The sequence below is a fragment of the Oenanthe melanoleuca genome, chromosome 14, assembly GCF_029582105.1.
Source record: "Oenanthe melanoleuca isolate GR-GAL-2019-014 chromosome 14, OMel1.0, whole genome shotgun sequence".
Lineage (NCBI taxonomy): Eukaryota > Metazoa > Chordata > Aves > Passeriformes > Muscicapidae > Oenanthe > Oenanthe melanoleuca.
Genome location: NC_079348.1, coordinates 5898275 through 5912806, shown reverse-complemented (window position 1 = coordinate 5912806; position 14532 = coordinate 5898275). Strand labels below are relative to the sequence as shown.

At 46.8% G+C, this 14532-nt stretch overlaps 1 protein-coding gene across 5 annotated transcripts in view; it reads left to right on the top strand.

Moving 5' to 3' along the window:
• The window catches only part of TNRC18 (trinucleotide repeat containing 18), a 54955-nt gene that overhangs the window by 32699 nt on the left and 7724 nt on the right, over positions 1–14532 (top strand). For 4 of the 5 annotated variants that reach the window (XM_056503809.1, XM_056503808.1, XM_056503810.1 and 1 more), the window contains 7 exons: positions 1960–2247; positions 9229–9468; positions 11398–11840; positions 12611–12775; positions 13574–13715; positions 14058–14175; positions 14446–14521. In XM_056503809.1, the coding sequence (XP_056359784.1) occupies positions 1960–2247; positions 9229–9468; positions 11398–11840; positions 12611–12775; positions 13574–13715; positions 14058–14175; positions 14446–14521 (1472 nt within the window). The remainder of the gene's footprint in view (positions 1–1959; positions 2248–9228; positions 9469–11397; positions 11841–12610; positions 12776–13573; positions 13716–14057; positions 14176–14445; positions 14522–14532) is intronic. The other variant, XM_056503807.1, reaches the window with a different exon arrangement.

The window sequence follows — 14532 nt, the reverse complement described above, 5'->3', positions numbered from 1 at the left end:
TGGTCTCAGCTCACTTGCACACACATCTTTCCCTTTGCTTGCAGCTATTTAAAGCCATGTTAAAACCTTTATGGGGTGTTTGTGTCCATAACAAATACATCTCTTGGTGCAACAGTAGTTCAGAAATTTCACTAATGGGGAAGATGAGCTAGTGACTCTCCAATGGAACAAATGTTTGGCATGAAATTAGCCATTTATATGGCAAAATAGGAGTCATTGTGTCCACTGGACTTGAACACAGCCTTTGGCTTATTGTGCTGCACATGCTGGCCAGCATTTCTGTTCTTGAGTGTGCTTTACTCTCAAGGACAGACGTGTCTCCTAAGCTGTGGGCTCTGGAGCTAATGGGAAGAGGAAGGATTGGCTGTTGCTGGAGTTAAATGGCAGAGGGAGCTTTTACAGTCCCCTCATTCTTGGCACTGTGGTTTCATGAACAAAAACTCCTTCCCAGACCTAGGAGAGCTTCTATCTGACCACTGTCCAGTGAGTCTCCTGGAGTAGGAATGTTCCCCTTTGTCACTCAGGTCTCAGCTCAGGATTGCTGTGACTGAGGAAACAGCTCAGCTTGAGTTTTGCAGCTGTGTGCAGGTTCAAGGGAAGGGCCTCAGCCTGTCATTTGGTCACTCAGGCGTGGTGAATTTGAGGAGGCAGGTCGAGCATATGGCAGCACCTCCCATGACTGGTGGGCTGCTCATGTGGAGAAGGAGAAGTGGGACAGGTGCCAAGTCCTTCTGCCTTCTGACTTCAGGATTTTCTGCTTGGAGCCCTGAAAACTTTAGGCATAGATCCAGCTGGTGAACTGAGCATCTTACTCCCACAAATTTTAAGAAAAGCCAGGTGTCCAAAATAATTTGCGTATTTGGGCTTTGAGCCTCGTAAACTTGCCATTCTCCTTGTCTTTTCTCCACAACCCATTGCAGTGGAGTTGGGGAGTGATACCACAGTGTCTGTAATGTTGTGGAGCTGAGGGCATGTCCACAAATGGGGAGGTGACAATTTACACCCACTTCTATTGCATCCAGGGGTACCATATGCTCTTTGTCCCTCTCATCAGATGCCAGAGGGGATGGCTGGATAAATTCTCACTGCCCACAAGTCTTAGCAGCTTTGTAAAGCCATGGTTGACAGACCAAGGGGTGGCTTGGTTCTGCTCCTTTGTATGCCATGGAGCATCTGGGGCAGTGTGTTTGGAGACAGAAATTTGGAGTCAGACATCCTGCCTTCTTGGCAGCTCCAACCACACTTGTTGAAAACCCACTGCCAGAGCTGGTTCATGTAGAAAAGGAAATTCAGGTCAAGAGTGTTGAATATCACCATAGCCAAGACAAATTCAGGTTGATGGTCCAGTTGTTGACAGTGCTGTGCCTTCAGTGGACATTTTCATAGTGGAAATGTGTTGCATCGTAAGGCTATAAGAGTGGTAGAAAGGATGATGCAACATGGTTCCTCTTGTAGTGAGAAGTAAGAGAGAAGAGAGCTTTATTAAAGAAACACTACACATATCTAAAAGGTAGTTTGTGCAAAACAAGATTTGGTCAAAGAAGGCAACACCTCCTCAAAAACACGCTTTAAGCAAAACATCACGTCTCTCACGCGCCCTGCAGGTGCATCATCATTGTTATAATTCCTTGGCCTGGTAAAGGCCTGATAAAGGCAAGGCCTCAAGGCCCTTTTCCCCTGGTTCCCAGCAGTATCCACTGACAGAAATGTTCGCCTCAATTTTCTGCTGCCAAGCTAAAAACACTTCTTGGATCTTAAGGGCAGACAATGAGGTGGAGAACGTTCGTTTGTGATGGAAGGAAGGAATTGTGAATTTCTGTGTTTGTTGAACGCAAAGCTTATGATGGAGCAGGGGTGGAGAGCGGTATCACCAAAACCCCCCGAAAATCCTCAAACCCCCCCAAAATCCCAAACCCCCGTTCAGCCATGTAACGCTCTTCCCACCCGCTTTGACCACAGATACGGACTCAGAGGAGGAGGAGGAGGGATCCCTGAGGGACGAGTGGCCAGCGCAGCCCCCGTCCGGCGCCAAGGCGCGGCCGCCCGGCCTGTACAGCTCTCTGGGCAGGAAGGGCGGCCGGGCGGCCGGCGGCCCCAGGGCGGCCCCGCGCAGCGCGCTGGTGGCCGGGCGGCCGCTGCGGCCCAAGGCGGCGGCGGCGGGGCGGAAGCAGCCATTCTGCCTGCTGCTGAGGGAAGCCGAGGCCGGATCTTCCTTCAGCGACTCCTCGGAGGACTCGTTCGATCAAGGTTATTAATTTCTAACAAACGCAGCCTGAAGGCGGCCGGTGCGCGGCCGTGTGGGAGCGGGCGGGGCGAGGGGCCTGGCGGGCCGGGGTCAGCCATTTTGATGGTCGGAGCCAGGGCGGCCATCTTTGTCCTTGGCAGCGTAGGCTGCTTTATCCCCTCCCACGGTTATTTTTTTATCCTTTTTGTATCTGTATCGTTGTGATATTTTTACTGGCTGGCTCTTTTAGAGCTTTTATATCGACTGGGTTTTAGTGTCCACCTCTCCCCTGCTTTCCTGTTCCCTTCCTCCCTTCAGTTTTAACCTCACTTCCTTCCTTGCTGCCACCACCACCATTATATTATTATTATTACTATTTTTATTATTATTATTTTAATTATTTTGTTTTGGCATGCGCCTTGTCAAAGTTTGAAAGGAGCTTTTTTAATTACTTTCCTTTTTTTCTCCTTTTCCCCCTTTTTCCCCTCCTTTATTATTTCCCCTCCTTTTTTCTTTTTCCCCCACTTGTTTCTTACCCGCATTTCTTTTTCCTTCTTTTTTCCCATTTTCTTTTATTCCCACCCCTTTTTTTTTTATTTTATTTTTTTTATTTTATTACCGGGGTACTGTTGTGTGGCCGTGTGACTTGATGTTTGTACTGCAATTTGGTTTACCAAGCTTTATTAAACATACCGAGTTCATTTTTAACTAAACCTGTGTACCTTGTCTCTCTTGCTGTGTCTCTTATCAGGCGATTAGGTTGCCGCTTCACTCCATCCTGCTCTGCATCCCCCTCCTGCTCCCACTCCCCATCAGTAGAACTGGAATTAACCTAGTCTGGGGTACTCTCTATTATTCAAATATCCCTGCTGCCTTTGTCCAGATAAAGCCTGGGCTTCCCCCTTTCCCTCCAACCCCTTTAAGTTAATTATTTTTTCGTTCACCCATTTTTAGTTTTATCTTTCTTAGTTTGTTTCCTGATAGACTCTCTCCAGGAGGCACATAAAACATGGAGATACTGACTCCTTATTGCTGCTGCAGGAGGATGCAGGGTGTATTTAACAGCCAGAAACTTTTCTTCTTAATTTTTAAACATGTAAATACCAAGATTTTGTGTCTTTTTGGGTGGTAGTTTTTTTTTTTTCAGATGCCCAGATGTAAACCACAGTGCTCAAGGATGTGGCAATTACTGCATTAGATTTGACTCTGCAGTTTCCCTCCCTCACCCTCACCCCAATTTTTTTCTAGCAGCTTTTTTTTGTCGGCCTGTCATTAGTACTTCAGTGGGAAAAGAGATTACTTGAGACTTTTCCTCCAGAGACACAAGGGGTTTCTGTTTTAGAGCGCACTCATTAAATAATAATCATGGGGAAAGGTCATTTTAATGGGCCCTCAGCTCCTGAAAGAAAGTAGCTTGGCTGGGCTGAATGCAAAGCAAGAGCATCCCCAGTTGTTATCTAAGTTACACAGCAGAGCTGGATGTAGCCCAGCAAAAACCTTTTAGTGCTTTACACTGCTCAGGGCTGTTAATTGAAAAACAGGGCTGCATAGTTTGGCTTTTGTTTTTTCTTTTTTTCTTTTTTTTTTTTTTTTCCCTGAGTTTTTTGATGTTAATTTCCTTCGTGCACCTGTTTGGTTTTTCTTCCCTCCAAACCCAACCTCCAAAGAAAGATAATTAAAGTTAAAAAAAAAATAAAAAAAAAATAAAATTATCAAACACGGCAGAAAAAATACAGCATGTTGATTTGATTTGATGTGGCTCTGGGCTGGACCTACCAATGCATTTCAAAGAAAACCCAAAAGAGAAATACATGTGTCAAAAAGAAAAAAAAAAAAAAAAAAAGAAAGAAAAATTGTTCTTTAGAGAACCCAAAAAGTTATGGGGATAGTGGATTTTATTTAAGGCTGATATTGCCTCATTTCCATGAAGAGTCTGTGTTAACTTCCATTCTTCCCTCCCTTGTTCCTTCCTGCATCTTTTCTTTGTTTTGCTGCTGTTGGAAATTTTGAGGATATCAATCCCTTTTAGGTGCAAAGTTCTTGAGGGGGTTTTTGGGTTTGCTTTTTGGTTTTGCTCCAGGTAAGCAGAGAGGTAACTTGTCCCTTTGTCTATTTTTCAAGTAACCTGTCTGCTTTATTAGAAAAAATAATGAAAAATCCCAGTTTTATGGGATAAAATCTGGGGAGGGAAGGGGGTATGGGAGGAGGTTGGGGAATCTGGAACAAATGGGGAAATGCATTGTAAATCCCACTGAGGTGTCATTTGATGGTGGGGGAACCAAAGATGCAAAACCCCCTGGGGTGGGAGGTGGGTACGGAGAGGGGGAGGCGGGAAGGGATTATTGTTACAATTTGGGTTTTTTTTTTTCTGCAAATGAAAATTTTTTTTTTGGTTGTTCTTTTTTGTCAGAAGCATTTCTTGAAGGGATATTTGGGTAATAGGGTTTCTAATGGCTTTCCCTGAATACTAAACCGATTAATAACCTCAGCTTTTCTAGAAGTGCTCGCTTTCTCCTTGCAGCTGCTTGACCAACCCTTTCACCCCTGCCCCTATCCATGATGCTTTGAATGTCTGTGTCGGTCTCTTGCATTTGCTCTCACGCTGCACTAAAGAAGCAAAGTGGTTGGCTGGTTGTAGGGCAGACACTTCTCAGCGAGGGTCACTAGCCATGAACCTGAACCTTGACCATTGTTATGTAGGTAGGCAAAATAACTTTTCTTTATGTCATCTGTCAGCCTCAGACGTTTCGATGTTGCCTCCATGAATAATGACACGTAGCTCTTTGCATTCTCTTGGTTATTTTAATTTTGAAAATGATTGCTGTCCGCTTCCAACTTTCCTCTGTCCATGAAGAGTCTCACATGGAAGGTTTGTACGTGTGTTTGTGTGTTTGAGGACTCCAGAAATGCTTTTCTGTTTGCAGAACTACTTTTGGAGAACACCTTAGCCTAGCCAGGGCAAGGATTTGCAGATGAGTCCAGGTTTCTGGGTCACACTGCAGAAATGTCCCCATGTCAGGGATATTGCCTGACTCTGGCCCTGCAGTGTCTGTTGAAGATGGGATTAGCTGCAGAAGACCTGTTTTCTGTCATTTGGTTTGTCTTAGATGAGGGGGGACATGCTGCTTTCTTACTGACCAAACATCATATTGCCATCCTGATAAGAGGCAAAGCTTGTGGTTTTTAATCCAGTCACCTTGGAGAAGAAACTGCTAATGTAGGTTAAAACCCACCAGGATAGGTAATTCCTTGAGCTTTCTGAAACCTAAGACCCATAACTCCTCCTCATCCATACTCTGTTTTTCTTAAGAATTTAGTACCTTCTTCTCTGTTCTTGTTTTCCTGACTTGGAGGTTGATTTTACCCCAATTAAAAAAATTAAACAATGAGGGGTAACCAGTTACCTACACATTCCCATGTGGTAGTTGTAATATTTTTTAATTTTTTATAAGCACTTCTGGAGTCAACAGCACAGCACACGGAGGGGAAAAATCTTCCTATGATGAGAACTGGCTTATTTGGAAAAAAAAAAAAAAGGTACAGTCTTAAATTGGACACTCAAAAATAAGTAACTTCCATAATTTGGACAGATTGCAGAAATCAGATGTTAATGACCCAGTAGCTGTCTGAAGTCTGCCTGTACTTAGCCTGCTTTGTATGCTGTAGACCTGCTTGGTGTTATGAGAAAATCATGCTATCTATTTTTACAATGTGAAATGACTGTTTTAAGTGTGTGTTTTTACTCCTTCCCTTCCCCAGCCTTTCCTCTTCACACCCCCTCAATCCGTCTTGTTACATACATCAGTCTCTAAAAACCAAATTGCTTAACCAATTTCTGTTCATCATTAACAAATCTTCATTTACTGCTCTCCTACAGTAAAATACCATGGCAGCTTAGCTGTTAAAAGCAATGAGAAAACTTACTATTCTTAACTGGGTTTGGCTTTTAATTCAGTGCAGGTAAAAATTAAAATAATCTTTGGCTCCAGTTTATCTGGCATCAGTAGCATTTAAATATGAATGTATTGTTTGTTTTGGCTGTGGAGTTGTATGTACACGTGTGGTTGCATGTGTGGGTATATACACACATATACATGCTCTTAAAAATGTCAATTAGAAAAGATATTTTTAACTATGAGCATTTTTTTCCCTTACCCTCTCTCAGTGTTAACAGAATTACCATTGAAGGAAAAAAACAATTTTTTAAAAATGTTTTTTCCCTGTTGCTAGCTAAAAATCACCTTTTCAGGACCAAAAAAAAAATAAAAATTGAGGCTTCAATTGTGTAAAGGCATCTGTACGTGGTTAATTTTAAACCCACACACAGTTTGGATACAGTAGGAGTAAAACTTCTGTTTCCCATTAAATACAGGCACCAGTCTCTCCAAGGAGCTGTACAGATGGACAGAGAGCACCAGCAGCTTACTTGCCACCATGGCCAGAAATTTGGGGACTTACTTTAGAAGCATGTGGGCTTGCAGCAGAGCCCTAAATGTCTTCTTTTTGCTTCATTTGTTACTTTTTGTCCCTTGGAAAATCAGAAAGAAGAAGAGCAGGGATTGTGTTGTACATGTGGAATGAGGTTAGCAAGATCCATCCTCACCATGAGAGGTGGAGGAGGATAGATCTGTGCTGTGAATGTGTTAAAATGGGGTTATTTTCAGGCTGGAAATTGTATCTCCTGCAGATAAAAATACAAGTGTTGTGGTAAAAATGCTGACAGGGGACTGTCTTCAGTTGTCTTTCTGTGGTGTGATGCTGTGTATGAGCAGGAGGTTGCAATAACCACCAGGCACCTCATTGTACTGTGTATTTTCTGTAGCCTGAGGAGCAGCCACTGCCATCCTGGCTTTTAAATCTGTTTTACCTGAGTGCCTCTGGAGTGCTGGAGCTGCTGGGCACCCTTTTGCCCTTGTGCAGTTTGTAGGTGCTGAGGGGATGGTGCTGCTGGGCACTTGGTGTGGCTGAGCAAATAGGGCTGGACTGCTTATGGCAGGATTTTCCTGCAAACTTTCCCCCTTTTTTTCCCCCCCAGCTGCTCACTGAGTCACTCTGTGCTCAGCCAGCTCTCAGGTCTGGCATGAGGGGCTGTACAGGTTGATTTTTTCATTTTTCCCCCCTGTTTTTGCTGAAAATTGCTGAATTTCAGAGCTGAATGGGATGGATGGAGAAGGTTTCGCTACCCCACAGGGTGTCACTGAACTCAGACATGTTTTTGCTGCTTTTCAGGTGGTTTTCATGTTTCAGAATAAAGTTCATCTGGATTTGTTTTCTGTTTGGCAAAATGTGGTATAAAAACAACAGTTGTGCCCCGTTTTCTGGTAGGGGAAGGAATCTGATCCCAATTTGCTGTGGAATTTTTTTTTAATGTGGATTTTATGCAAGGAGTGAACAGGCCCGTGGCTTTCTTGGTATTGACTGCAGGACTGTAGGTTTAGTAGCATTTTTATATCACAAAGAACCAGTCTGAGCAATTGAAATGGGGAAGGAATTTTTATGCAGTTAAAAATTAGTATTCTGTGACTATCAGATGTATGCTACAGAGATAAACCATCCATGTTAAAAAAAAAAAGGCAAAAAAAGCTGCCAGTTATCTCAGTTGATAAAATACAAGGATGAGAACATTGTTTTCTGATATTCCTGTTCTTTCTAATATCATGGAAAAATAACACTTGTGTTATTGTATTTTTTTTTTCTGAGCAACCAAGTGTTGAGGACGTTTTTATCTATCCCAGAGGGCATATGTGAAAAGAAAAGGATTTTCATGTTCATTCCAGCTCATTTTGAAAGGATCTGGTTTCTCATTTGGCTGGATTTCAGACACAAGGATAGTGGCTGGTAGGAGCTTGGGAGTGGGCTCAGAACAGGGCTCCTGCTAGTGGTGGAAATTTTCCAGCAGCCTCAATGATCCTACTTAAGCCCTCAATTTCAAGAGAAATGAAATACCTTTTCCAGACCCACTTTTCACAGTTAAATATATATTTTTATAGATCTGGGTGCTCATATATGTGTGTGTATAAGTGTGTGTGTGTGGTATATGTGCATTTGTCAAGTGGCTTGCTCACCAGCACTCACTGGATGAGATGCTGTTAAAATTAATTGCCTCTGAGCTGCTGACAGACTCTTGGGAAGCCTGTAGGGAGGGAGAGGTGCCACTCTTGGAGCATCTACCCCCAAAATACCTGCTGTGTACACACCCTAGAGGAAACCCTCAGCCCACTGCTCTGCAGGTGTCAGTCAAGGCAGGCAGTGAGGCTGATTTCTCTGCCAGAATTAGATTTTGGCTGTGGGCAGCTCTTCCTACCTCTGCTGAGCTGGGCTTCCCTATCCTGAGCTGTAGAGAGGGAGATGAAAGGCACAGAGAGAGTTCTGGGGCAGAGTGTTCAAACACTGCTCCTTGTCTCCAGCACTCCCTACACTTTCCTCCCTTATGCATTCCAGATCCATTGCTTTCGAATTATTATTTCTCCCCCCTCTTTGCATTTTTGCTTCCAGCCCCATCTCCTCCCTGTGTCCCCCTTGCCTCCTGCCATGGCACAGGCTGCTCTCTGGTATTCCCCTTCCATGCTGATCTCTGGTTCTGATTACACTGATGGATTTCGTTATGGAGGAAGTGTTGGTGGGCGGGAGGGGAATCCCACAGCTCCCAGGTTGGGATTTTCAAAGGAATGAAGCTTTTAATTCCTCCTGAAAGCTGTAGGGAAGGGGTGCCTGGCATCCTTTTAAAATCTGCCGACACCCTGCTCTTCCCTCCCTTGCCCTGAGTGGGTCTTTGCCTGTACCCTGTGTTGCTGTGTCCATCCAGGGTGGTGGCAGTCAGGGTGACACTGGCTCTATGGCTGCAAGGACACGTGTGTGCCCATGGCCAGCATCTCGTGGCTCAGTCCTGGGTGGCTCATGCCACTTAGGTGGGCACAGAGCAGCAGCAGAGTTGCGCTTCGGGTTGGGAACAGGTGCACAACTCCGTGAGATTTGTAACGGGCTCCCTGTTCTCTGCGTGCCAGATTCCAGCTCAGAGGAGGAGGAGGAGGATGATGAGGAGGAAGAGGAGGAAGCAGAGGACTATGGCACGGATGGCACAGACAGGCTGTCGTCACCTGCCCTGGATGAGAGTGGCCTGGGCCTTCTGGCCAGGTTTGCTGCCAGCGCCATGCCCAGCCCCATCGTGCCCCCTCCGCTCTCCATCATCCAGCTGGAGGCCAAGCAGAAGGCAAAGAAGAAGGAGGAGCGGCAGAGCCTGATGGGTGAGTCCTTGGTGTGGGGTGGGGATGTGGGGGCAAGGTGGAAGGTTTGGGAGGCCCCAGCTGTGCTGCAAGAGAGCAGGTTGTGTACCCAGACACTGAGTTGCCCTTTCTTTGCTTTGGCTGCTTGGTCCTAATGCTGAAGGTGGAGAAAGTGACCTGATAAGGAGACAAAAACCAGTCACAGACATGGCAGGTTAGCAGCTGCAGCTGTGGCTTCCCTAGGGACAGCTGTGGCTTTGTAAAAGTTTCCTCTTTTCCTACTTGGCAAATTCTCAACAAGACATGCTGCAAAGGCAAGCAATGGGATGCTGCATCCCTTTGGACAGAGTGCAGGAGGCAGTGAAGTGCTGTTAATTTTTAGGGAAGGAAGCATGTGCTAAATGCAGCTGATCTTGGATACCTCAGGGAAGCACAGACAGAAGAAAAGCTCTTTCCATCAGCCCATCCCATCAGCTTCCTTATAAAAACCAGCCAGTGAGACTTGAAACAAACGTTCTTTCCTCTTCTCATGTGTTTGCAGTGCCAGAATCTGGGTTTCTGCCCTGCCTCTGTCTCAGTTTCAATGTGTTGAGAGTTTCATTTCTTCCCCTCTCCATGCCCCGCTGCACAAGTGCCCACTGGTGACATTGTTCCTGGTCAGGCAGATCTATATGGGTTCCATTTATAAATTCTCTATTAATATTTATTAAGTGATAATGGAATTTATAGCATGCTTCAGAATGGAAAATGATGTCCTCCTTGGGAGCCTGGCTTGTTTTAGCACTGTTTCCATGCTATATTAGGCTTTTGCCAACTTGTTCCAACAGCCACTGCTAAGAATTTATTGTCTTGTAACCTGCCCTCCTTGAAACTGGAAGCATCTAGAAATTACCTCATGCAGTACTGAGAGAGGAGAAGGAGTGTTTTAATTTCCAATGGGTTTTTCATTTTGACGCTTGCCAGCTTTGTTTTTGATATGCTGGCTCTTTTTCTCTTCGTGCTGGGGCTGTCTCAGGGGAACAGGATTGGGTAGAAGATGAGAGCAGTTTCCTGCAGACTGAATTTACCCAGGAAAGTGAGTGTATTTGGGAGAAGGACCAAGAGAAGATGCTTTCCTTGCTTGTGCAATGTACATTTTCATTTTCCTATGATGTTGTTTCCCTGTTTCCTGCTTGTGTTGCTGGGTGTGTAGGTGCTGCCTCAGTTTCTCTTCTGCCCCTGGAAACATGATCTTGCTTTCCTTTATCATGTTCAGGGAAACACAGTGAAGGTGGGGAACATCTTGGCATTACTGCAGTATTTCAGGCCTCTGGGAACTGCTGTGCTCATGGTGCTGAGCAGAGGCCAATGTGAGGGGAATTCCATTTGCCACAGACAAAAGATCATTTACCTCTCTTGACTTTAAGGCGACTACTTGAGCCAATAAAAAGATCTGTGGTGTCCGTTGGCCAATGGGAAAAAATAAGCTTGAAATATGGGTTTATTCCATTTGTTAAAAGACATTGTTCTCCTGAAACAAAGGTGAAACTGGAGAGGGCTCCCACCCAGGAAGGAAGGAGGGATCAGCCTGTGGGGTTTGTGCTTGGTTTCAGCTGAGCAGCTCCTTTTTGAGGAGGGGCATGTTAAAGTATCTTTTCTCTTCAGAGGTTCCCTGCAGGGTTTTGCCAGTGGGAGAAGGGGGAAAATGGAGGCAGGGAACACACTGAACCACACTGCCTGAATTGCAGGGCTCTGGTTTGGAGCAGGGCAGGCTTACTTCCAGGGAATTTCTACTGTGTTTTATGGCTCAGAAATGATGGTCTGAGGGATGTGGGGATTGGAAAGGGGAACAAGCAAGAGCTCTACTGAGCAGGCACAGCATCTCCCATGGAGCCCAGAAGTTTCCAGCAGGATGTGTCCCCTCTTGGCTCAGCCAGGGCTTTGACTGATGGTTAAATCCTTTGCATCTAGGGACAGAGTTCGAGTACACGGACTCAGAGAGCGAGATCAAGATCAGGAAGAAATCTCCTTCGGGGCTGCTGCGTGGGAAGAAGGGGCCGCTGGAGTCCAGCAGCATCCCGCCAAGCCAGGCCCCCAGCAGCCTCGACTCGGGCTCTGGGAGCGCTGACAAGGCCAAGCTGGGCTCTGAGAAAGGCCGCAAGCTGAAGAAATTCAAATCCCCCAAGGACCTGAGCTTTGAGTTTGGGCTGGAGGCCAGCGACGATGACCTGTGGAACCGGCGCCGCAGCGAGCGCATCTTCCTGCACGACGCCACCACGGCCTCGGCCGTGCTGGCAGCCACGGCGCCCGCCAGCTCCACCCCTGTCTCCAAACCCGGCCGCTGCGGCAAGGGGGCCCCCATGAGCCCCAAAAAGGACAGCAGCAAGGGGAAGGAGAGGAAGGAGCTAAGCAAGGTGAGGAATGTGCTGGACAGATTGGTGTTGGGATGCTTGGGAGCCGAGGGTGAGGGGAGGGCTGTTAACTCTACTAAGGCAGAGGAGAGTTGAGTCCTGTCTCATGCCTCATATCACCCCTGTCAGCCCCATGTACACCTGGAGGCTCTGTCAGACTTGCATTTGACTTGCAGGGAGTAAATGCCTGTCATGTGTGCATGGGGCTGGTTACTTCTGTACCCTCCATGTCCTAAATCCATTCTGTTTGGGTGGCCCAAGTCAATGATCCTGCTTTAAAACAGCTCCTGTGAAATCTTTCTCCCACTCTCTGCATGAGCTTGTCCTCTTGCTGACCTGTGGCCTCCAGAATGGCCTTTAAGGCTGTTCACCTTTTATATGGTGACTTCTGAGGGCTGGCCCTGGCTGGGGGTGACAGTGGTCTCTGGCTTTTCATCTCAGCTGAATGCTTGGCTTCCCCTGGCTCCAGTTCAGTTCATGGTAGTGTTATGGAAGAGCACTGATGGGGAGAGTTAGACAAGTTAGTTGTGACATGAGGCCAATTGGGATCTTCTTGGAGCTCTTTGGAGGAAGATTTGATAGGCAGGAGTTTCTCTCCAGGTGAACAAAAAGCAGAGCTGGGAGATGTAGGATGTGATATGGGCAGTGAACTAACTGCTAGTTGAACATAATCCTGCCTGCATAGCCTGCCTTGCTCCACTTTTTCCCTTTCCTTGGATGCAGATCTTTACCAATCTCTTTACTGATGGAAGTGTTTTTGTTTTGACTTCTAGCAGCGGAAGAAGGGTAAAGAAACACCCTGCTGCTCCTCCTCCTCATCCATGTCTCCTCCTGGCATCCCCAGCTCCCCCTCTGATGTTCGGGTCAGCCTGGCAAGTGCCCTGGGCTCCACCAAGAAGAGCAAAGCTAAGGTGAAAGCCAAGGAGGTGAAAAAAGAGGTGAGGGGCTGGTTCTAGTGTGGCTGGACTGGAGTGTGTCTGGTAGAGCCCTGCTGGATCCTGGACTGTTGCAACGAGAGGGAGGGAAAACAGAGGTGCAGGTTTTTCTGGGTGTGTTATAGGCAAAGGGCTGGTGTGAGAAGCTGAAAATCCAAGGAAAACTCTCAGAATAGTACCTGCTGCTACCATCTGGTGTTCATTTGCCTTCATCCCCCAAATTAGTGAACAGGCAGGATTTTCTCTAAGGCTGCCACAGGGTGGAGGGAGAGCTTGCATGGACAGCAAGGACCAAGGAGATGGTGATGGAGTAGCCTTACTCAGCACTGGGTCACAGCTGGTTCCTGCTCCACTGCTGCAGCCTGTCATCTCTCATAACACACACTGCTGTCTTCTCACATGATTTCTGTGGGATGCTTATGGTCTGTGTGTAAGAGCAAGGAACAGATCATGGAGACTGGAGAAGAAATAGGAACAGTGCCTGATGCCTGTTCAGTGAAGGCAGAGGCTCAGGAGCGCTGTAGTGAATGCAGAGCAAAACTGCAGCTCCACAGCATCTCTCCCAGCCTCCAAGGGTGGGGATGTGGGGAATAGCTTTCGGTCAACTGCTAGTGATGCTTGGGGATAAAGGCAGCAAAAAGTTTGGGTACACCCACTTAACTGTTTGTGAGATGAACATTCCTGAAGATGGAGACAAGTTTATCCCAATATCCTTAGGTTATTTTTTGCTGGAGGAAGGTGAGATGGGATCAGGCTGTTTCCTGTGGTGGTCCAGCTGATGTGCTGCTTGTTCTTTTGCAGAACCGAGGGAAAGGAGGGGCTGTCAGCAAGCTCATGGAGAGCATGGCAGCAGAGGAGGATTTTGAACCCAACCAAGACAGCAGCTTCTCAGAGGATGAGAACATCCCACTGAGCATGCTGGTTGAGAGGCCACCCACACCAGGTAAGGGCAAGATTTTACAAGTAGAGGAGCTGGGCAGGTTTCCCAGGGCTGCTCAGAGGACGAGTGTGCTGCTTTCACGCATTCCTCATCCAAAGCCATGAGTCTTTGGGGTTGACGTTTTCTGTCAATTGAATAAAAACTAAGCCTGATCAGCACAGTTCACTGTGACATCTAGTTGAAGCCCAGTCTCTGAGTTGCCCTATTTTCATTTACTGGTATATTATATATATTATTAAAGAGAGGGAACAGTGGTGCTGGGAATCTGACGTTTCCTTCTCCCCTCACTGTCCCTTTCCCATGTGTGATGCTCTCTAATCCCCATCTTGCTCTAACACCTCACAGCTCCCCGCTCCTGCATCATTGACAAGGATGAGCTGAAGGATGGCCTGCGTGTCCTCATCCCCATGGATGACAAGCTGCTCTATGCTGGGCATGTCAAGACAGTGCATTCACCAGACATGTGAGTTGAGGGACTGCCATATCCGCCTGGGATCTGCCAGGAAATGGGGACAGAGCTGCTGCACGGATCAGTTTGGGGGTTGTGTGGAGCTGGCTGCCCAGAGACTGACAGTGTCTGGCAGGGAGGGAAGGAGAGTTCACTCTGGTTTATCAGCACTGAGGGAAATCCAATTATCTCTCATTGAATGCTCTCACATGCTGGGAGGGAGGCGTTACCTGGTCGGGGTGGTGTCTCCCATGTGCTGTGTCTGACGGAGCCTTTGTGTTTCAGATACCGGGTGGTGGTGGAGGGCGAGAGGGGAAACCGTCCCCACATTTACTGCCTGGAGCAGCTCCTGCAGGAAGCGGTATGTGCGCC